Consider the following 22750-nt stretch of genomic DNA (forward strand, 5'->3'; position numbering starts at 1 on the left):
CACACACACGGTTGGACGGCCGGGACAACGTCAAATGCCCTCTCTCTCTCTCCCTCTCTCCGCTTTCTACAGTGAGAAAACCCTGGGAGTGAAAACAAGCCCTTTTCCTGGTCAATGAGTTCACCCGTCTCCCCAGCGAGGCTGGAGGGAGAGAGGGGAGGGGAGGGTGCACTGGCCATGGGACGGCGGAAGAGGAGATGGGTGGGTGGGGCGGGCAGAGGGAGGGAGCAAGAGTCTTACAACAAAAGAGTAAATGGTCAGAGAGGCGAGCTGGCAGCAGGTCTGAGTGGTGGACATTAGAGGGCTGAATGAGGGAAGGTCAGCCTCTGCCGACTGCATCAGCAGATGTTTATGTACTGCATCAGACAGCAGGCTCCCGGTCCAGTCAATACTGCCAGACCACAGCAATAGTGATAAAAGGGAATTTTGTGATAAAACGCTGATACATTTGCTCGTTCTTGTCATCTGTAATCAGTGTCACCAAAGGCCTGAGAGAGTTTGGGGGGGAATAATCAATTGTGCCATCAGTCACCCGAACAAGACATATGGCAGTAATAAGCTCTCATCGAAGACTGCCAGAACACATAGCAACATTTTGTGATTGATATAGGGCAGCTTGTTCTTGTAATCTATAATAATCAGTGGGGGCAAAGAAAGGATGCAATATTTTTCATCGGAGGAGGACGTACGGCTCCCTTCAGAGAGGCCTCCTTCAGTGACCGACTGTGTCCCCGATCTGATGCGAACAAGGTCATCTGGTTTCGAAAGCAGCTTTGTCCCTTTAATCAGAAGAGCATCATCATATTCCATGTACCAGCAGCTTCTTACTATATGACGCAATTCACTAGGGAGTGCAAACGGAGATGTGCAGCAGTGTCCAGTGTGAGTGTATGTTCCACCTTCCACCAACATGCAGCTGAACTGGCATCACTGTACCACCGCAGATGTTGATGTTCTGCTGTCGTTTCGATTCACCCAGTGTAAGGTGTAGGCCTATGTTAAAGGCATGACTGACCCCTAAAAGGGGATTTGTAATGTAATCACAATTGAGCCAAGATCTTTCATGTTTTACACAGGATGTGCAGTATTTTACAAGTCTCTTATTGGTGTCAATTTGCCCATGCAATCTATATTTAGCTTGAATTACACTCTAAATGGTCAGTGTAGTGTATAGAGTAGGCTATGTGCTCAAAGGGGGGCATTTGCGTCATGTGTTTCAACCATAGACGGTTTCAACCTGTTTGTGCTTTTTTTTTAACATGCTGCTGCATGTCTATTTGTTCTGACATAGTCCTTTGGATGGATGTAACCTTGATTATGATGATGCACTTGTTCTGTCCAAGCAAGCCGGATATGCTCGTATATGCTTTATGATTGGGTCAGCACTGATCTCCTGTTTAATGATTGGATCAGTGATGATATACCCTCAACTCTCCTTAAGCCCTGGTACAAGGCGATGGTACGTCTGCCCTATCTGTTTTCCAATAATTGTGAAAACACTCGACTCCACAACTTCACAGAATCACATTTATAGGCTATGTGGCAATGGCACATTTGTGATGAATGAGTGCGAGCTGAGCAGTGCTCAGTAAAACATTTGAGTGAGCAGCAGTCCAGACTCCAGAACTAAAAGTGCATGGCTCAAACATGATGAGCAGTAAGGAAAATCTTCAAAGTCACCCTATGTGTCAGAAATGGAATTCCCTGTTGTAAAGACCTTTGAATATATTTTTTCCAAGTTGTCAAATTTTGCCAATTTGCATTTGTTTAAAGAAAATGTTATAGCAATATGGTAATTTTGAGTTCAATTCTAACAATGATTAAAATTATGTGAAGTCACACTTTTCATATTCGAGCTGCATGCCTGTGGACTGCGAGGCACCCACATTACGCACAAGCAGTCGCGGTAGGGACAGCAGCACAGCAGTCATAATCATAATTCCGAACCTCTATTACTTCACGTTTCTGAGCTTTCAGCACCTAAAATATACTTTGAGCTGCGCGGGTGGCGCGGTGCCTCTTGTTCTATCTTGATTTTAACTACTAACCAAGTCTTAAAGAGATCAAAATTCAATCCCGCTCTTAGAAAAAGAAAAATGACGTTATTTGAATATGTGCCCAAAATCCTTAATGAATAACTTAGGACGAGTAGGAGGCAAATTCCGTCCCAGCTGTTTCCTGTTGAAAATGTCTGTGTAATGTAGATAAATGTGAGGGATTTTCTCCCTAAATCCGTCTCCTGTTCGCTAAATCTCACTTCTCCAAAACGAGCCTGCGCAATGGAACAAAGTCGGAATATTGAGATGTGACATTGCCTGCATCTCATCCTCTTTCTCTCTGTTTTTAATGACTTCAAACAAGTTCATTTTTGCTGGGCTTTGTCGTGCGGAGACCCGACGTGGGGATGTCTAGCGCTCATTTCCTTCAGTGGCATTTATGTGACGTCTTCAAGGTAACTTACCTGATTTCCTTTGACAATAGATTATCACCTTGGATATTCACTTGCTCAGTGTTTGCACTTTGCACAGAGCATCCTTATCTAGTCTAAACTAGCAATACAAAAAGCAAATGTGTATAGGTTATTATGTGTGATCCTGCAGTTACGTTTGCAAACTTTGCATGTAAATTAAATGTGCATTTGTTAATATTTGTTTTAACTTGTGCATGCATATTTGGCTATAGACAGTGCATGGCTGCAATTGCATGCTTTTATATGAATGAGAGACGGTCCCCGTTTGCTTTAATTCATTTAATGAAAATCGTAACATGTCTCGTGCATGAGTTTCTCTCCCTGCATGGATACTAGGCTTCCAGACTTCCACCAGCGTGCGCTCTGCCCGGTGCCTTTTTCATCATAAAGCCTCTACTGTACTTCTGAACTTTGAAAGTATTTCTGCTGAGTGTGCATATATTGGGTGCTAAAAAAAATCTAACATATGCCTCGTGTTAGGGAGAGAGCTTTAAGTCTAACAGGGGTACTCTTTGGCCATACACGGACCGACCGTGTGGTTGGAGCTGTGATGTAGATGGATCATGTCCTCTGTTTATTCTCTTTATTATGTATATTTGGCCCACTTAGCTTCCTCTACTGGGTTTGGCCCGGGAGCCGTTTTCCATCTCACTTTTTGGATAGGCTGGATTGGAACCCTAGCTGGCTCATAAATTAGTCGTCTTTTTGCAACGCTTTTTCTTTTCCTTAATTTTTTTTTTTAGCTTTGCGGGGCCACATTTTGCATTGATTAAAAAAATGCATCAAAATACGTCGCATATGGGAACAGCCGATATAACTTAAAACCGCCTTAGTGGGTGTTTGACATTATTGTTTAGTATAGGCTAAGTTAATGCAGAATAGGAAATAATTTGACAAACATGGGAAGAGACGCCGCGAGAAAACAAAACTATAATACAAAGTATGAAAGTATAGGCTATACTTTTCTATTTAGTTGGAGCGCACATGTTCCGTTTGCGCCCGGCCCATTGATTCGGGAGAATCGGTACTAGCCTACTCAGGACAGGAGCATAATCATCTAGGTTTATAGTCTTGATAGATAGACCTACAGCTCTGTATTTAATACTATGTATAGGCTACAGTAGCCTACATTGAGTCTATACATCCCTGTAAACATAGCCTAGCTGTAAATGCACCAGGTGTTTCCCCTTTTTGTGTTTAATCTCTATTCCCTACTCTGACTGTGACTGATGAGGAATGGATGACACTGATGTTCAACCGGTTGCACCTGCGACTCGGAAGCCAGGGCAATTCAATATCTATATTAAGTTCCCTTACTTATGCTGTGTTCTTCTATGTTCTGTCTGTCTCTCTCTGTGTGTGTGTGTGTGTGTGTGTGTGTGTGTGTGTGCGCGCGCGCGCAGTGTGCGATGTGCTGTATCTCCTGTACCCACACCCTTTCAATACTGCTGTGCGTGCTAACGCTCGCTCCGACGACATCAGGGGCGGGGCCGGAGACCTTGTGCGGGGCGGAGCTAGTGGACACGCTGCAGTTTGTGTGTGGAGACAGAGGCTTTTATTTCAGTAAGTGAAGTGCACCTTTTATTTATTCATAAAGCATATCTGTCCCATGCACCACCACCGCTCTAATGTGCACCTCTACCTCATAAATAAAAAAGCAGAACCTTTTTTTTTCCTTCTCTACTTGTCTTGACTTTCATATCATATAAGCATTCTTCTAACCCCCCCCCCCCCTCCTTCATTCCATTCCTTGCATTTCTTCACTTTATCTTTTCTTATCAGAGAAGAGCTGATATCCCTTAACATATCTGTCTTCATTGCATACTGTAAATAGAGTAATATGGCTTGATGCCCAGGTTTTGTAGAAATAGCATGACTGTGTGTAGTGTACATTGTCAAAGGTTCTGAAAGTGTATACATTGATGTTAAGCAAGCAGTATGAATATTGTACTCATGGCAAATCACAGCTCTACCCATGGGAATGGGGCTTAAGTGGAATTTGGCTGACGATCTCTAGGAATGGAGAGGGGGTGGGGGTCAATGTTGCAGTGATTTTCTTTTTTTCCACTAGAAAAGCGAAAGCTAACCAAAGAAAAACCCTCCATTAAGAATCCAGGATTTAAATCTCCTATTTTCCATTAAGGTTACTGAAGCCAGCCCAGATATATGGAGCTACTGAGGTTAGGTGCAATGTGTTCCTCCAGCAGACTAGGTGCAATGTGTTCCTCTTTTTCTATTTTTCTATCTCAGCATGGTTGATGTCCCGCTGTCATGAATATTGGCCTTGTCCCAGCCAGGATAACCAAACATCTACATGTGGTAGGCAGTAATTTGCCAAGCCACATGCAGGAGCCTATCTCCTGTTTCTGTAGCGCGAGGCAGGTTGTTGTACAAATGTACACCCCCTGGACATGACGCTAGTATGTCGCAGGGACTTGCCCCCAATCCAACTCTTGATGCTGAGTGCCAAGCAGGGAGGCACTGGCCGGGTCCCATTTTTGGTAAGACTTGGACGGGGACCCGAACCCGAATCTCAGGGCAGACACTCAAACCACATGGCCACCCGTGACCACACGATTCGGGAATGATGCAAGTCGGGAACGACGCAGATTGGGAGTGCATGCCATGATGCCCCACCCGGTTCTGCAATATACCCTACCCGTTGTACCTGTTGTCAGAGAGTACTCGCTGTACCTACTGTTGGAGTACAGAGTGCTGTACCTGTTATCACTGGACCACATTTAGATATTACAATCAATGGCCCATTGACAATGGGCCATTATAATGCCCTTATTGTTCTTCTACCGTCTTTTCTTCTTCCGCCGCACTTTTTGCAGTTCTGGCAGTTCTGTGCAGTCAGTTACTTTACAAGAAATTCGGCAATATGGTAGAGGGTCATGGGAAACGGTCAAGAACTGAAGGTCACAGTGATTCGTCAAAGGACCTCTGACATTTAGATCTCTCAATTATGATTGTATGACTTATATGATGCACTCTATCCACTCCTGACAAATTACGGAGTTAACCCCTTGAAATCGCATTTCCATTCATTTGTGCAGAGTATGGACCCTGCTAATGCATGGTTGGCTGCTGGACTATATAGCGCTGACAGACAATCCCTTCAGCGAATCAGCGTAACAAAAAAGTAATCTCCAGTCTCCAACTTTTTGTCTTGGCCCTGTCTTATCGCTGCTTGCAGCTATATTTGTACTTGTTGTCACGTTGTATCCGTTGTCAAAGTACCCGGTGCAGTACACACTATATCATACAGAGGTACAGGATCCCCAATGTCTCGCCAGGCGTTCTATTGTGCATATACCATTTATATTGGTGCAGCAGGCACAAACATGAAGCAGAGCTATAGGCCAATGATGTCCATGATGTGCATCTGGCTCCATGGGCAGTATTATGCGTGTCTTACGTACCAGGTCTTATGACTTAACTTAAGACCTGGAGGCGTGGTCAATGCCGTTTGGCTATTTTGAGTGGCCAAATGGCATTGATCACGCCTCCAGGTCTTAAGTTAAGTAATAAGACCTGGTACTTAAGACACGCATAATACTGCCCCATGTGTGTGCATTTGCACGAGCTATATGTGCATCTGACACCGTGTGTATTTGTGTGCACACCTGTGTGCATTTGACGGGCCACAGTGGTTCACCCACCCCCATCCATTAGGTATTTTAATTATAGGATACTAGACTTGGGAACGATGCATGTCAAGAATGATTCTGGACAACCACCTATTCGACCGACTCGACGCTGGAGGACACCACGCTCCCTTTCTCCATATACGCAAAGGACACACGGGCCCATACTGTATGCAGTATGTACGCATTTATAGTAGGATAGATTCTAAGACATTATTGTTTCTGGCACCATCAAGATTAATGGAGAATTCACAATGATGCTCTTTCTCAGTCACTGATTGCATTACATGTAACACGGAATCTACTGTTGCAGTCTCAAAACAAAAGCAATTGATTTTGGCCGATGGTTTTGTTTTCAGTACCATTTTCTACCTTATTCCATCTTCATGTTTCACATTTGGCTCTGGGGGACCTACGGAACAGAAGCAGACATATTTTAATGCTGATGAAATCTTAAACATGTGCAAAGATTCTGATGAGGTGCGAGGGTGTTGCGAGAGACGCTGATGATGTGTCAGCTACCGATTCTTTTTGCCTTTTTGTTCAATCTTTTTTGTGAATGTTTCTCACAGCAGGCTGCTGGAGCTAGCGCTGCGCTCGCTGTTGTCCATATAGTTGTCATCTCACAAGAAACGACTGAACCGAGGCCAGAGCAGCTCGTAACTCCTCTTCGGGCAGGATTTATTGATTGAGTTTGTGGTTTCTGAGAAAGAATTGACTTTCATTGCTTTATTTTAGTCTGAGCAGTCAGTGAGCTGTCCGATCGCCATCGATGCCACATTCCTGTGTGTGTTTCTCAATAGATAATTGTATGGTATGTACAACAGGGTGCTGTGCAGTGGAAAATATGCCCCCCCCCTTCCTTTCTCTCTTTAACTATATCAAGGACCGCATATACCAATCGTTTATATCCATCTAAACATATCTGGAGAACCCATTTGGGTTGTGTCATCATCTGTAGAAGCCAGTAGTGTGACAGCTGGGCCAACCTGCCCTGAACTCTTCCCCTCCTGGTCTGGTCATGATGTTGCACTTGGCAGGCCCTCTGACCGATGATGTGTCCTGGCTGCATGGGCCGTGGCGGAAAGTAACTAAGTACATTTACTTGTTTTAAGTACTGTACTTGAGGACAAGTTTGAGGTATTTGTACGTTACTCGAGTATTTCCAATTTCCAATACTTTTACCTCTACTCCACTACATTTCGGACCCAAATGTTGTACTTTTACTCCTCTACATTTATTTGAAAACTTTAGTTACCAGTACTTAGTTTACTTTTCCGGCGCGTGGAGGGACGTGCCGGAATAGTGCCTCCCAGTCCCGACAGAGTAGTTCAGGAGGAACGGATTGTGTGGCCCTGGTTTTTCCCTAATGGGACTGATCGAGGGTAGCTACTGGGACGTAAGTCGGGACTTGATCACCCCGGCTGGGTCACCTGAGAGGGGTATGAATGTTGGGAGACCCGAAAACCTGATGACCTTGGGATACATCACTGAGGATACGTCCCAGGTGCATCCATGCGATGTATTTTTGTTTTTTTATAGATTGCGATTATTATTACAAAACATACATTACTCACTTCAGCCCTATATACATTTCGTCCATTTGAAAATAGCTCATCTACAAGTTCACAATGCGTCGCGATGATTGTGAGCTTGTACTCTTGGGAACGTTGGGACATTCTGCACAATGAGTACTTTTGGTACTTTAAGCACTTTTTGAAGCCAATACTTTTGCACTTTTACTCAAGTAAATGTTGAATTCCGGAATATTACTTAGTAGGAGTATTTATATGTTGCAGTATTGATACTTTTACTTAAAGGACCACTTCACCACATTTGAACCTATCTTCATATAATTGGTCCTCACTAATGATCATGATAAAATGCCACAGTTTTTCTTTTCAACTTGGTCTGTGTCTCATAGGAGGGCTGTGGGCAGTTCAGAAACCCGTTCACCAGTGAAATCATCGATAGGGAATCAGAGCTATAGAAACTGCAGGCTTTCTATTCCTGAAAAGTTGCAATGCGATAATGGAAGCCATCGTTCTCACGATAATATCAATAACATGTAAAATATATAAATATATAATTTTAAAATTTTGTTAAGCCTAATGATGATGTCATTGGTGGACAGGTTTCTGACCTGCCCACGGCCCTCCCAGGAGACACAGACTGAGTAGAAACAATTGTGGCATATTAACATGAACATTAGTGACGACCAATTATATGAAGAAGAAGTTGAAAAGTGGTGAAGTGGTCTTTTAAGTAAAAACGTTTTCCACCACTGTTCTGGACTCCTGGGAGAGGCTTGCAGTGACATCGGAGTCCATGTGGTGCAGAGTGAGCACGGCGTTGCCATTCCACCTAATGTACGTCACTGCTAAAGTAGCTGCACTTGCATTTCATGACTTTGGATTTCATTACCCTAACAGGAATGTGAAATAGTAGTCGGCGGAAATCCTTTATTTACTTTGAAGATAATGAAACTAGCAGTGGCTTCAGAAAGAAAGAAAGGATCGATCAATCCATTCTCTACCGTGATCAGTTTCTCCCAATTATTAGGGTGACCTAGAAATCCTGAGTTATCTTTGTAAAACTTTAGCAGCAGACAGCAGGACTGGAGGGTTGATCTGCGTGGGATATGGAGAGGTAGACATTCCCTCCCTGAATACGGCCTGTGTGAGCAGGGTGTCTCCTTGCAGATGTGTAACTTCAGTAATGTAATATACTAAAGTAACATTTAGTTCCTGCAGAAGAAAGTTGAGATTGTTGGTCTCAAGGTTTAAATTTGAGTGCTTGATGCACCAAATAGCTGAAAATAAACACACACACACACACACACACACACACACACACACACACACACACACACACACACACACACACACACACACACACACACACACAAAGAAAAATAATACCGATTCTAAGCCAATGGCCTCTTTAGTTGTCTCATTCGATATTGTGTAATGAAGGGCATAGTCCAAGAGGACTTGAAACCATCAGAGATGAACAACTTCCTGCATGCAGAAATTTGTTTGCCCAAACCATAGGTGTATTATTGTATAATACTATAGGCGATAGCCTTACCATATACTTGTTTAAGTTAAAAGGATCATAATACATACTTTATTTATGGGACTTTACCACCATGCATTGTCGGGTGTGGTGGTGTTTAAATTTAAAGGCAAATATTTAGAATTTGAGAGCTGTCAATTTTGGATGACTCGAATTGTATTCAATTTAAGGCCTATTCATACTCCAGTTTTAGGCGATAAAGTGACCACCGCGGTTGTTGGGAAAACTACAACATGACGTCATGCCGTGGTGATAAGTGACTCACGCTCACCCAAACAAATCTCTCTGTTTTTACTAACCACCGTTTCGGTGGTCACCTTATCACCTACAACTGGAGTATGAATAGGCCTTTTTGGGTGAGCATCATTTGGTTTTAGTTGCCAGAGGAAAAGAGTAAAGGGGGCGAAATTGATGAGACTTTCCCCTCAACACTGCTTGTCTCTGTTATTTTTATTGAAAGCAGCTGTGGGCGTTGTAGTAGGTATAAACAAAGCATCACAAACATGGAACATACAAGCACGCACGCACGCACGCACGCATGCAGGCATGCAGGCATGCACGCAGGCACGCACACACACACACACACACACACACACACACACACACACACACACACACACAGCTAGGGCTTGCCCCGGTGCTGCAGGGGATTATGTGGATTACAGGATGATCAGTGTAGCCCTCCTCCTCCTCCTCCCTAGTGTGAACTAGTGTGAACTCCTTGTGTGTGTGTTCACACAACCTTCCGCTGTGTGAACGCACACACAGCGGTAGGCAACTGAGCCCTGAAGAAAGCCCTCCTGTGTCCTCCCCATCACTCAGAAAAAGGTGTCGTTTTCCCATTGAGGCCCGACTGTACTGTAAAACTCTGACCCGTCTCTGAATTACCACTCCGAGGAACAAAGAGGCATCTCATGAAAAGGACATGAAGGCGTCGTCCCGGTTTTGATCTGTACATTAGTTGAAGTCAAGACACGAGGGATTTGAGGACACCTGCCGACCAAGACAGCACTTTCAACTTTGAAACTGTCCATCCATTCACTGGCCTTAATCCAGTGCAAAGTGCAAAGTGAAAATAAGGATATAGTGTCGGCTTGCATTTGTTCAAAGTTTGCCAAGTGCTTGTTTTCTGATTTACAGTTGATGTGCTGGGCCTGTCTGGCATATTCTCCCTTATGGGACTTGGGAGTTGGGACTGTCTCATAAAACCTCCGAATACACTTTCATACTGGATTTTAATTATGTCACTAAAGAAGATGGACCTCACCTCAGCTGAAAATGTGAGGGGAACTGAGCTTTGCCATAAACCCTTTGTGGTACCAGTGATAAAGAGTTAGTTTCCAGTTCTATAGCAGCTTTCGGAGTCCCAGTCCAGCCATAAACTGCCTGACACTTTGCAGGCAGAGTATGCACTGGCTCCAAGAATTCACTGGTTTTTATTGACCACGACCAAGCGGTAAAAGTCAGGTCCTTGCTGTGCCACTTTGGAATGGGGGAATCCAGCTATCACTTTTCTATAGTGTTCCTCAGAGGAATGACTGCTATGTGGGTTTTGTCCGTCAGAGGAAGAAACCTCAGTTTTTAGACGTAGCGGTGGCCTCTGCTTGACCGCATAGCCGCATTAAATGGAGTAGTTTCTAAAAACAAAAAGGCCAGACTGCATGTTTGTTTTATGACGGGGATGGCTGGTGATACAGAGTTCAAAGTATTCAAAAGGAAACGGATGGAACACTAGCCTTCCCCTTCTTCATGATTACGTATATGTAGTATATCAAGTAAGCAGGTCAGCTCCATATATGGAGATCTAAGGGTTTGAGGTCAGATGTAGAGTTGCTGGCTGGCTCCATATATGCAGATCTAGGTGATGATCCAGTCTTCACCATGTATGGATATCCAGGGTTTGATGAGGTCAGTGTCGTGATCTTCATATATGGAGACGGCTATATATGGAGCATGTCACGAGGCGTGACGGCAGACGGATGGTTTGGCGGACTGACTGACTGACTGACATGTTTTGCAGGTTTTCATAGTAATCTATGTCTGTCTCATGAATGTCTCATTTCTAATTAAAGGAGAAATTTGCTGAACTTTAACCGTATCTCTGTCTAAATAGTAAATACAACAGGGACAACCAGTGAATTCATACTCCAGTTAGAGGTGATAAGGTGACCACCGGAAACTGGTAACACCGCGGTGGCAAGCGCTTCACCGCTCACCCTAACACATCGCTCTGTTTTTACTAACCACCGTTTTGGTGGTCACATTATCACCTAAAACTGGAGTATGAATAGGCCTTTAGACAACCATCATTAAACATTACGAGCAGGGAGAGATAGATAGATAGATAGATAGATACAGAACTAATAGCAGAGCCCCCCGGCGGTGCTGGGGTGGTGGTTGGAGCAAACGGTGCATAACAACAACCAGGAACGCATATGCAGGAAGAACACAGTCTTAGGTGAGCTTAAATACCACGCCCAATTGGACAGCCTGATTTCCACATCAGTGTATGACATATGGGTCCTGTATACACCCACAATAGCGATGCAGCGTATTAACCTCTTGAGTATACCTGACTGAACTAACTTCACAAGCTATGTACAGTATCATTTACTAGTGTTTTGTGCTTTGACTTTGTTTCATTTTCAGACATTTACATTTTTCCACTGACTACATGGTAACTTATTATGACCGATTATAAGGGGTATTTTGGCCGATTACTGGGTAGAGGCCACTCACCCCCTCTAGTGGAGTAAACTGTGATGCACTTCCGCTTATCTGTGTTTACAATCTCTAGGCATAGCAAGCAATGGAGCCGAGCAGCACCACAATAATACATACATAAATACCTCTAATTGTCTGTACTCAACACTAGGTCTACTGCTTGTGGACTGTTTCTTTCTTTTCTTTTTTTTACTGTCTGCATTAGTTAAGAGTAGGTTGTGGGTTATTTCTCGAGAGTTTGGCAACACTAGTAATGAAGCTGATTCACAGCAGCTTGGTAAGGCATTGTGTTGTGCTGTCACTGCAGGGTTCAGACGTTGTAGGTAAAATGTACTCATTTCTGGCTTTATATTAACCTGCTATGGGTCAAGCTGTAGTCTGACGTCTTTATTTTAGACTATTATTAATTCAGCTTTCACATTTTTTGTCAAGTGATCAGGCAAACATGTTATCTCCTTAGTAAATAAATAGCAGTTAGATAATGATGCGCATCTGTGTATTAGTTGTGTCAGTGTGTTGTTAGCCAAGCTTAGCCTCAAACCTCAAAGATAAAACCCTGTACATGGCTTCATGAAATAACAACAACATCCACAACGCATAATATGCTCTCTACGTGTGCTCAAACAGTTTGTTGCATTATTAATTACAATTTATATTTTTAAAGTAAAACAAACACGTCTGATCAAGTAGAGTGAGACTGCAAACGGAACACTCTTCCACTCACGCTCTGAGAAAAGACGCCAGAACGGAAATGGGGGGCGTGGCCAGGAATACCATGTATAGTGACCTGACAAAGCTTAAAGATGGAGTGCCGTGATTTTTTCCCAATTTTTTTCACGTGTTTATGAGGTGACAGTACTTCATGTGTGGTTGTTCTGTGCAATGATGTCTTCCCTTTGTATTTAGGGTTTCTTCTTGGAGGCTGAAAAAAAACTGTGATATAGTGACATCACAATATCATCCCCTCCCCTAACAATTTACAATTTAGGCATTTAGCAGACGCTCTTAATCCAGAGCGATTTACATTAGGCAAGAACAAAAAAGCATGGGAATACATCACATAAAATGCATTTATCATGAAACATGCGTAAGCTAAGAACGTAACTAGAACATATCTATATAATGACACTATACATATAAACTATACATATATACTATACTATGCTATACATATGTACTATGAAGTGCTATGACTATATACAATGCAATTATTGTGCTGTCTACATGACATGCTATAAGTCAGTTTCAAAAGTCTAAAAAGTGCTATCTAAGGGGGTAGGGTAAGTGCTATGGGCCATGATGGAGTCTGAAAAGGTGGGTTTTCAGACTACGGCGGAAGATTGGGAGTGATGCTGCAGTTCTGATTGCAACGTCAAGTGCATTCCACAGTTTTGGGGCCAGAAGGGAGAAGAGTTTGGGACCCCTCCCCCTTTATCATACAACAATAAGTGGGTGCCATAGACATAAAAATCACACCCGTGTGAACTGAGTGGTGCGAGGTCTTATATAGCCTGATCAGCTGTGGTCTGACGTAATGTCCATAGCAACCATAGCAACCATGCTCATTTTTTTGGTACAAACACGGGTACACGGGTACAAAGCCAGTTGTTGGAGTGGTTTACACCACTCAAAAAGGTAGACGCCTTTTCTGGCTCTGGGGCGCGTGTCAAGATTGAAGGCACAATTTTCCCGAGATTCCTTGGGAAGCATGAGCGGAAGCGTGCGTAACATAAGTCCCGGAAAAGACGCACTGTGATTGGCCAATAGTCACTTGAGTGACATCGAGAGACATGGAGGAGTCTCATGAGTGACGTCAATTGGGCAGCGACGCAGTGTCAGAGCCATGCGCAGAGTGCCTTCAGCAAATGCCTTCAGCACTTTCTTCCATGCTTGACTTCCTGCCTTCAATGGTACATGTCGCTCCAATGAACTGCAGTGGCAAATGAGGCATCTATTTATTTTAATATCTATGGTGGGTTCAGTTTAGGTGGATCACCACCTATCACCACCCACCAGGCAAACCAGGCATTATTAATGAACTGGTGGGCGTGTCCACATAAAAACGACATTTTAACAAATACTGTACACTTTTTTGAAAAAGATCTTCCTCCATATATAAAAATAATACCTGATGATCATGTTTTAGGGTGTAAAAAATCACGCCACTCCATCTTTAAACAATGGTCGTTTCCTCATGCTTCCCTCCTACTTGTCATAGCTTGGCTTGGAGAGCTGAGGCGCGTGCATCTGTCAGGGATAGATTGTTGATTTGTTTTACAGTCAGGGGGGGAAAAAACCCTTTTGTTTATGAGGGATTACGGCTGCTATCACTGGAAATGCTGCGTTTAAACCCTCCAAACCCCATTCCGACTGATTATTATTATGCATGTTTTCCCCAACCTGCCCCAGCTGATTATTCAACATGCCACAGGGTCGTGCCAGCTGATTTTTCTCTCCTGTCCAGCTGTTTGTGCAGCGGGGTTGCGAGTTATTTTGAGAACAATAGCGGAAGTTAATTTGTAAGGCTTTATTTTGTGGAACTGGAAAACAGGCCAAAGTGCTACATGTGGCTTGCAGTGGCTATTATATAATCCTAGTCACAGTGGGCTCTGTAGGCTGTAGCATGTCTTGGTAGACATCGGGTACGTGACAATCGACGGATAGGATAGATAGTCACACAATGTGACAGATGTGAGCTAGTGCAGTTTTCTTTAGGATTTTAGGACCCCCAGTTTGGTATGCATTAGGCCACAGAGTCACGGACCCCCATTTGAAATAATTCCTATCACTGCAACCACAATCTACACTGTGAGATCCTGTTAATGTATGGGACCAACTTTCATTTGTACAGATAGGGATTGAGCTTGTTCATTTTTGAGTGGTGCAACCACTCCCTTACGGAGCTATGTGTGTGGGTGGCTGGCTGGGTGGCTGGCTGGCTGGGTGGGTGCGTCTGAGCACGAAAACAGCATGGTTGTTTTTCACCATCTGTGCGCAACCCATCACCCACACAAACACACACGCACATCTAACTGTATATATGGTGATTTCGGGTGTGCCAGTACAGTACAGTGACGGGTACAGTTTCGGACGTGGGGCGGCTCGCCAGAATCAGGCGGGCACCCTGGGTGCGTTCCTGTGGGTCAGTACAGTGACAGTACAGTACAGTACAGTACAGTAGAGGTTACAGTAGAGGGACCCCCACACGGTAACTCTGTCATTTCTCAACCGTTTCGGACGTGGGGCGGCTCGCCGGAATCGGGCCGGCACCCTGGGTGCGTTCCTGTGGGTCTGGAACTTCCGCCCCCCACCCCCACATGGAGTTGCACCACTCACTTCACACGGGTGTGATTTTTATTGATAACGAGCCTTATCGATCAGGCTTATCGAGCTGGGTTCTTATCGAGCCCACTATCGAGCATTTTCTATTATTTTGTGGAAAGATGTGAGACGACAATACATTCTGAACAGAACCAGTATCTTTTACTAGGGCTTTCAAATTCAGCACTTTTCTAACAGATGGAAGGCAATTAACCTTTTTACTTTTGGAAACTAATATTGAAGAAACTGTTTAATGTTTCTTCAATATTAGTAATATTAATAATGACTTACTAAAAGCATCATTATGTTTACCCGGGCAGTGCTGGTTGGCAGGCATCAATACACTTTTAGACTGACATGTTTGTGCCAGCATGGGTGATTAGATTTATTTCTTGATCGCCTCTTGTCTTGATTGTTTAACATGACGTCACATGGGCCACTATATGCTCGATAACAGGCTTGGCAACCCCAAAGCTTATTGATACCGGGAACTCAAAAAGCTTGTTATCGGGTTTTTTCGGTTATCGGGTTTCGAGCTTCATCCCTACTCTCGAGGGGGGATGATTTGGTTAGAAATTATTTGGTTCTTTCCTAAACTATCAATTATTTAGCTGCGAACCCCCTGGAACCCCCTGAAGCAATACCGGAGCCAAAGCATTCACGTTAAATTATGTGTGCAAATATATTCCAAAATTCCCTGTTTTGGGGTTTCTTTTGGCTTTTGTTTTACTCGTCTAGAAATATTTTGTTTTAATTTAACTTGTCATTTCTCAGAAGCATGAGCCCTTTATAAATTCCCATTGCACTTATGGATATACTATGCATCCAACCCATATAGTTAGTTATATCCAATCGCATGCGCAGCAGATACGTTATGTGTGGTTTTTTTGTATTCTCATTCATGCCTCCATCAACTTCCACTGTGTCTTGGGGTGTCGGGAGCTCCATGGAGAATGATGCTTCTGTTTCTGAATGAAAGCTAGCTTCTCCTTCCAAAACAACATTGTCAGGACAAGGCAGAGAGAGCGCAGAAGTTAATGCACTTTGTCAGCACCGGCAGCCTTCCGAGCCAAGAGCTATTAACTCTGAGGGGGAAAGGCATTTCCTCCTTGTAAATGCCATATTAAATTATTATTATTTCATTTGGTAACAGGGAAAAGCCCATCAGGGCTATATTGCCCAAGGTGAGCAGGGAATTGTAAATGGAGAGAAGGAGTTTTTATAAAGGCCACTGAAAGAAGGTGTTTTTATTTTAATTTTATTTTTTGGGGGGTGCGGGGGTGGAGTTGAAAGCTGTGGGCATGTGAAAGGAGCTGCCTATTGGTGTCATTGCAACTTGAAACTCAATGTCGTGACTCGTGCCCAAGCAAAATGGCAAGGCATCAACTTTTCACCAGTCCAGCAACTATTATCACTGTAATCCATTTTCCACTGTAGTCCTCTGTATAATATACCTCTGCCGACCTTTAAACCTCTGTTTACCTCTCTTCACTTCTGTTTCCTGGCATGAGAACGCTGCATCATGTCTCCATTTCCAACATCCAAGTTGGCTCTGTGCGAGCCATAAGAGCTCTCGGGTTCTTCGCCAAATGAAAATGTGAATGAAGAGTGGAGCGTAGCCCACTGGAGGTGTGGTCTGAAGGACTGGCTGCCTGCTTTTCCCTGCAGGTTGATTAGACCCACAGGGCCTGTGGTTTGGCCTCGGGGTAAAAGATACCCCGGCAAAAATGGCAGAACGTGATATTCGCAACTTTGGGGTGACTACGACTCCCTTTTTACAGGAGACTGACTGCCAAAAAGGGTCCATGCTGTGCAATGTGATACACTGTAAAATTTACACCGAAGAAATCCATGTCATTAAGGCTGTCCATATATCAGAGTAATCAGGCCCATGACCTGGCCGTTAGTACTCCACTATTACAGGCCCTGTGGTCTGGATGCTAGCCACCATTTGTTATAGAAAATAACAAACAGACAGTGGCCTTGTGGTTAGAGTGTCCGCCCTGAAACTGGGAGGTCGGGGTTCGATCCCCGGCCGGGTCATACCAAAGACTGTAAAAATGGGACCCAATGCATCCCTGCTTGGCACTCGGCATCAAAGGGTTGGATTGGGTGGTCAAATCTACTAATCAAATGATTCCCGAGCGCGGCACGGCTGCAGCTCATCGCTCCTTGGCTGCGGCTCACTGCTCCAAGAGATGGGTCAAATGCGGAGAACAAATTTCACCGCGGTAACGTGTGTGACAAATCGTATGACTTTGACTTTGAACTGGCCTGTTTGGCTGTACATTCTTGACAAACTTAGATAAGTCCCAGAGTGAATTTGTGACACAGATCCCTGCCATTCATCACTACCAACCAAATGTCTTTGCAGCAATAATGATATAATAACAATGCCATAATTAATTCCACACACCTTTCTCTTGGCCCCAGGTAAACCTACAGGCTATGGCCCCAATGCACGGCGATCACATAACCGCGGCATTGTGGACGAGTGCTGCTTCCAAAGCTGTGAGCTGCGGCGACTGGAGATGTACTGTGCACCTGCCAAGACTAGCAAGGCAGCGCGCTCTGTGCGCGCGCAGCGCCACACAGACATACCAAGAACACCTAAGGTTAGTACCACAGGGCACAGAGTGGACAAGAGCACAGAGCGTAGGACAGCACAGCAGCCAGACAAGACAAAAAACAAGAAGGTGAGCAGAACTGAGCACAGCACCGAACAGATACACAGACCAAACAGATACACAGCACCGAACAGATACACTTTAAAAGAGATCAATCAGGCAAACAGAAAGGGAGGGGGGTGAGGGGGACAGACCAAACAAGTATAGACTTTGTAATTTTGGTTTTGTATTTGGTGTGTGAGGGCATTTTTCAAGAAAACGTAAAGCATGCATAACATCCCTAGAATGTTAAGGGCTAAAGGATCAATATGAAGCTTGATTGATTAGTGACACAGCCATTGGTACCTTTACTACTAATCTAAGTGGATCCCTTTCCACCCCCCACAGAGACCTTTATCTGGACATAGTCATTCATCTTGCAACAAGGTACAGTATGTCTTCAGGGCGATGAGGACTCTTACACAACATTTTGTGTGTTGATTCAACTGTGAAAGTCTAATTTCTGCGTGCGTGCGTGCGTGCGTGCTTGCGTGCGTGCGTGCGTGCGTGCGTGGATCACAGCATGCAAAAGAGGGTTTCCATGACCAGAGAAAGATGCATGCCTATATGATAGAGCACGGAATTCAGTTGATTCCCTGCATGCCTCATTTAAGTTAGAGATATTTCACAGGAATCAATGTAGAACTCTGCCAACGATGGCAACCCACTATAATCAGCTTTCGTCAAAGGAAATGATTACATTGACGCGATGTGATTCAACATCGGTATGGGAACAATTTGATAGTAAATAACTAATTTGCTCCTAGTTCTGAAATCTTAAAGCACTGTGCCAAAGAAAGAAACCATTAAAATCTAAAGGTAGACTTTGTCTCATCCTCTATTTGACAACTATCCGGACACCGTGAACCTTTTAAGATCCAACTCGATGCTTTTTGCCCTTCTCTCTAAAAAAAGAAAAACCATTAGCAAGAGAAGGAACTAAGTGGTTTTCGTGGTCAACCTGACAGCGCTCTCTCTCTCCCAGGGCAAATTCTCTCTACTCTCCTACAGCACATCACATATGCTGACATTCCGGCGTCTCACTAGAACAGATTGATGCAGCATGCAAAGGCCCCAGTCATAAGAAAGCATGCATCTCATATTCATTCATCATCTGTTGGGTGCAATGGCCTCCTCCTCATCGCTCATCCATTCATTCCACCCGTTTCGAATGCCATCAATGCATTGAAAGGGACACAATTAGTAAACAAGAGTTAAATAACGTTTAAAAGACCACTTCACCACTTATCTTTTTTTGAGTGGTGTAAACCACTCCTACAACTGGCTGTGTTAGTTTACGTGTCTGTCTGTTTGTCTGTCTGTCTGTTCGTACCAAAAAATGAGCATGGTTGCTATGGTCACCCAGTTCACACGGGTGTGATCTCATTACGTCAGACATTACGTCAGACCACAGCTGATCAGTCTATATAAGACCTTACACCACTCAGTTCACACGGGTGTGATTTTTTTTTTTTAAAGATTATTTTTTTGGCTTTTGTGCCTTTATTGATAGTTACAGTGAAAGAGGGAGAGAGAGAAGGGGAGAGACATGGCAGCAAAGGTCGCCATGAACGGGACTCGAACACGCGATTCAGTGCTCCAGTAGACACGTCTATTGACCTACCAGATCTCAGTAGGCTGCAGACTCTGATAACACGCGTCGCTGCTGTCAAAACAGTAGCCGTGATCAATGCAGAATGCAGCCTACAGAATGTCTCCAAAACGTCACAATATAACGTTTCGCGCTGGAGACGGTTAGTAGGTCAGTAGACGTGTCTACTGGTGCATTGAATTTTGTCCCTTTCAATGCATTGATGGCATGCAAATCCGGTAGATGTTACGATGTATGAATCTACTATCTAGTCCAACAAGGGCATTCGTTTCCCCCATTTCATGAAGTCACTCATCCACTGTCTGTCTGTGGGTCTCCAGTGGTGGAAAAAGTCCTCACATTTCTTACTTAAGTAAAAGTACCAATACTGCTCCGTTACAAGCAAAGCTTCAAAATGTACTTAAGTAAAAGTACTCATTTTGCAGAATGTCACAATGTTGAGACTGTTGCACAACTGCGAGCTTGTAGTACTGTAAATCGGCTATTTTCAAATGGCCGAAATGTATAATAGTAGGGCTAAAGTGGTTAATGTATGTTTTGTAATCCTATTATAACCAAGCAAAAGTCTGTATGTCTGGATGTCTGTCTGTCCTCTAGCCCCCCTGCTCCTCACTGGCTTGCCCAGTTGATCAGATTTATGCACACACACATTGACCATTCCATTATGCACGGACTCTCGAAGCCCTTTTCTCAATTTACCCAATTTAACGCTGCTTATTAAATTAAAAAGCTATTATTTAGTCCCTTCCGTATGCCTCCATTTTAGATCATGTGGCACGCACGTCATGCAGTGCAATGCATGCTGGGTAGGGCTCAACGCTTTGTTAGCTTCACCGCACCGCTCCTCCCCGTTTTAGAATTACACTGTTCTCTGGCGCAGGCTGCCTGATTGACTGAGGCAGCAGACGTCAGCAGAGCAACAGCAGACCAGCATCACACTCAGGGGGAAGAGTTCACCCAGACACGGCTGATACTAAAGATATTTGACAAGTTTGTACTGTTCGACCGTCACTTGATATAATTTCAAACCAAACGCGGGTGAAACAGCGCAGGCATTGTGGTGGAGGGGGTGTGGCAGACAGGCAGCTGACAACCTGGTGACGCACGCTTACAGTCATGTCTTGTCTGAAGTAGTTTAAATAGAAATTTCTCTAAAAGAGAAAACCAGCACTCACGGAACTCATGTTTTAAGGCACTCTTAATTTATTTAATTGTTGACATGGTAAGCTGCAGAGCTACTTGTCAAAACCAAGGAGAATGTTACAATACAATACAATCAAATCGATTATCTGTCTATCAGCAACACACGGGTGATGGGTCTGTGTCTTATACTTGCAACGACGGTGTGCGCACGCATCAGCCCGACCCAAATCCCGCCTAGGTTGCGTAAAGACCCGCCCCGCCCCGCCTGTCACTGTTGTCTGTACTGTGCACACACTGTTCAGGGCGCTGTCTCAAAACCAACTCCGGGAAGTGTGTGTGTGTGTGTGTGTGTACGTGCCAGACACACAGAGACGTATTTATGTGACTCCCACCCATACACAGACCCCGGCCCCCTGGGGAATGCTTCGCAGACCACTTGCCTAATAATAATACTACTTCTGTGCGGTGCCTATCCCAACTTCCCAAGATCATCCGTTCACAATTCCCTCCCAATCAATATTGTGATCATCTATTACATCGCATTACCCACACTCTACATAATTTGGTGTTCATATATTAGAATGGGTAAGGACTATAGTATTAATACAAATATACAAAGTAACTAAAGCTTTCAAATGACTTGTAGTGAAGAAAAAGTACAATATTTGCATCCGAGATTATGTATGTAAGTATTGGAAATAGGTAATACTCAAGTAAACTGCAAATACCTTATATTTGTACTCGAGTACGGTACTTAAGTAAATGTACTTTAGTGACTTTCCACCACTGGGGGGGGGGGGGTTGTTACACCACTTGCTTGACCTGTGTCGTGTCGTGTCTAAAGCCTCTCTTTTATTTGTATTTGTATTTATTTTAGGAGGTGCATCAGAAGAACTCAAGTCGAGGGAACACGGGAGGGAGAAATTATCGAATGTAGAGAGCGAGCTAATGGACAAATGTGGAGCAGTCTGGAAAGAGGGTTGGCAGCGGCCTTACCCGGCGGTGTCCCTGTGGAATGGTTCACTGTAAAACAACACAATGTGGACGCTAACAATGGTACAATAAGCTCTGCAATATGATAGAAACCTGCAAGTCAAGTTGTGTGTGAGCGATTGGATGAGGGATATTCTGATTTATTTTATACACTGCACCATTCCATATTGCAGTGGTTCCCAACCATTTTTGTTCCTTGGTGTGTGTGTGTCCGTCCTTTTCTTACATCGGACGAAAGCAGAGTCGTCGTCCCCCCCCCCCCCCACAACACACGTGAGCACATAGTACACATACCTGTGTTTTTTTTAGACATGTTAACCACTACTTTTACTTCTACAATGAATAGCAAAAATAAGTGCTCTACAAGCTCACAAAGCGTCACATTGTGGTGCATTCCTATGCACCACTCGTAATACTCTTGTAGATCTGCTATTTTCGCTATTTTCCCAACCATTTTGACCTTGGTCCGACGTACTAACAGTCCGACAGGCATTAGTCCGACAACCTACGCAAAACCCAATCCAAAACCTAACCTTGCAGTCACGGGAAGCCACGGTTAGTTTTAACCTGCCAAGGGTTAGCTTTAACCTAGCGCATGTCGGGAGCGACGGTGTTGTCGGACTAAGCCTGTTGGACTGTTAGCATGTCCACCGACGTAGGGTCCATTGGGTCACGCGGGCCGTGGTCCAGTCAGTTTAGAGCTTGCCCAGTCTAGCTTCGAAGAGAGGGGGCAAAACCGTTCACACCTATCGGCCGGAGATGCGCTACAACCCCCCAACCCTCCCTAATTTGCCCAGTCAATCATTTAATCCACGCTACGCGCCTGAGTATGTCTAACCACCGTATGCACTACAGGTGGAGGACAGGAGTACAGTCAGTGCAGGCAAAATCCAACATGCAAAACTTAATCACTAGTAGGAATACTGCAGTTCACACAGTCTACTGGCTAAAACTCCAGCGGTCTCCTGTGGTCTAAAACCATCTTCTACTGTGGTTGTTCAACGATCTGGCGATGCGGCGATAGAAGACCAGGGCTTTATAGACTGGAGGTGATGAGCTGATGGCAGCAGGTGCGTGACTGGTGAGCATGAGG

The 22750-nt window shown here is 44.2% G+C and overlaps 1 protein-coding gene across 1 annotated transcript; it reads left to right on the top strand.

Annotated features, from left to right (window-relative positions):
* Nucleotides 1–2336: 2336 nt before the first annotated feature.
* Nucleotides 2337–21896, top strand: igf1 (insulin-like growth factor 1). Its single transcript, XM_079494259.1, has 5 exons — nt 2337–2452; nt 3874–4033; nt 17677–17858; nt 18258–18296; nt 21545–21896. The coding sequence occupies exons 1-5, from the start codon at nt 2405–2407 to the stop codon at nt 21599–21601; spliced, it is 486 nt and encodes a 161-aa protein (XP_079350385.1). The 5' UTR covers nt 2337–2404; the 3' UTR covers nt 21602–21896.
* The last annotated feature ends 854 nt before the right edge of the window (nt 21897–22750 follow it).

Source organism: Electrona antarctica (assembly GCF_951216825.1).
Source record: "Electrona antarctica genome assembly, chromosome: 23".
Classification (NCBI taxonomy): domain Eukaryota; kingdom Metazoa; phylum Chordata; class Actinopteri; order Myctophiformes; family Myctophidae; genus Electrona; species Electrona antarctica.

Coding starts and splice junctions, on each gene's coding strand:
- igf1 (XM_079494259.1), top strand. CDS start 2,405: ATGTCTAGCGCTCATTTCCTTCAGTGGCATTTATGTGACGTCTTCAAG. Junction 4,034..17,676: donor AGACAGAGGCTTTTATTTCA/GTAAGTGAAGTG, acceptor TCTTGGCCCCAG/GTAAACCTACAGGCTATGGC. Junction 18,297..21,544: donor GTCATTCATCTTGCAACAAG/GTACAGTATGTC, acceptor TTATTTTAGGAG/GTGCATCAGAAGAACTCAAG.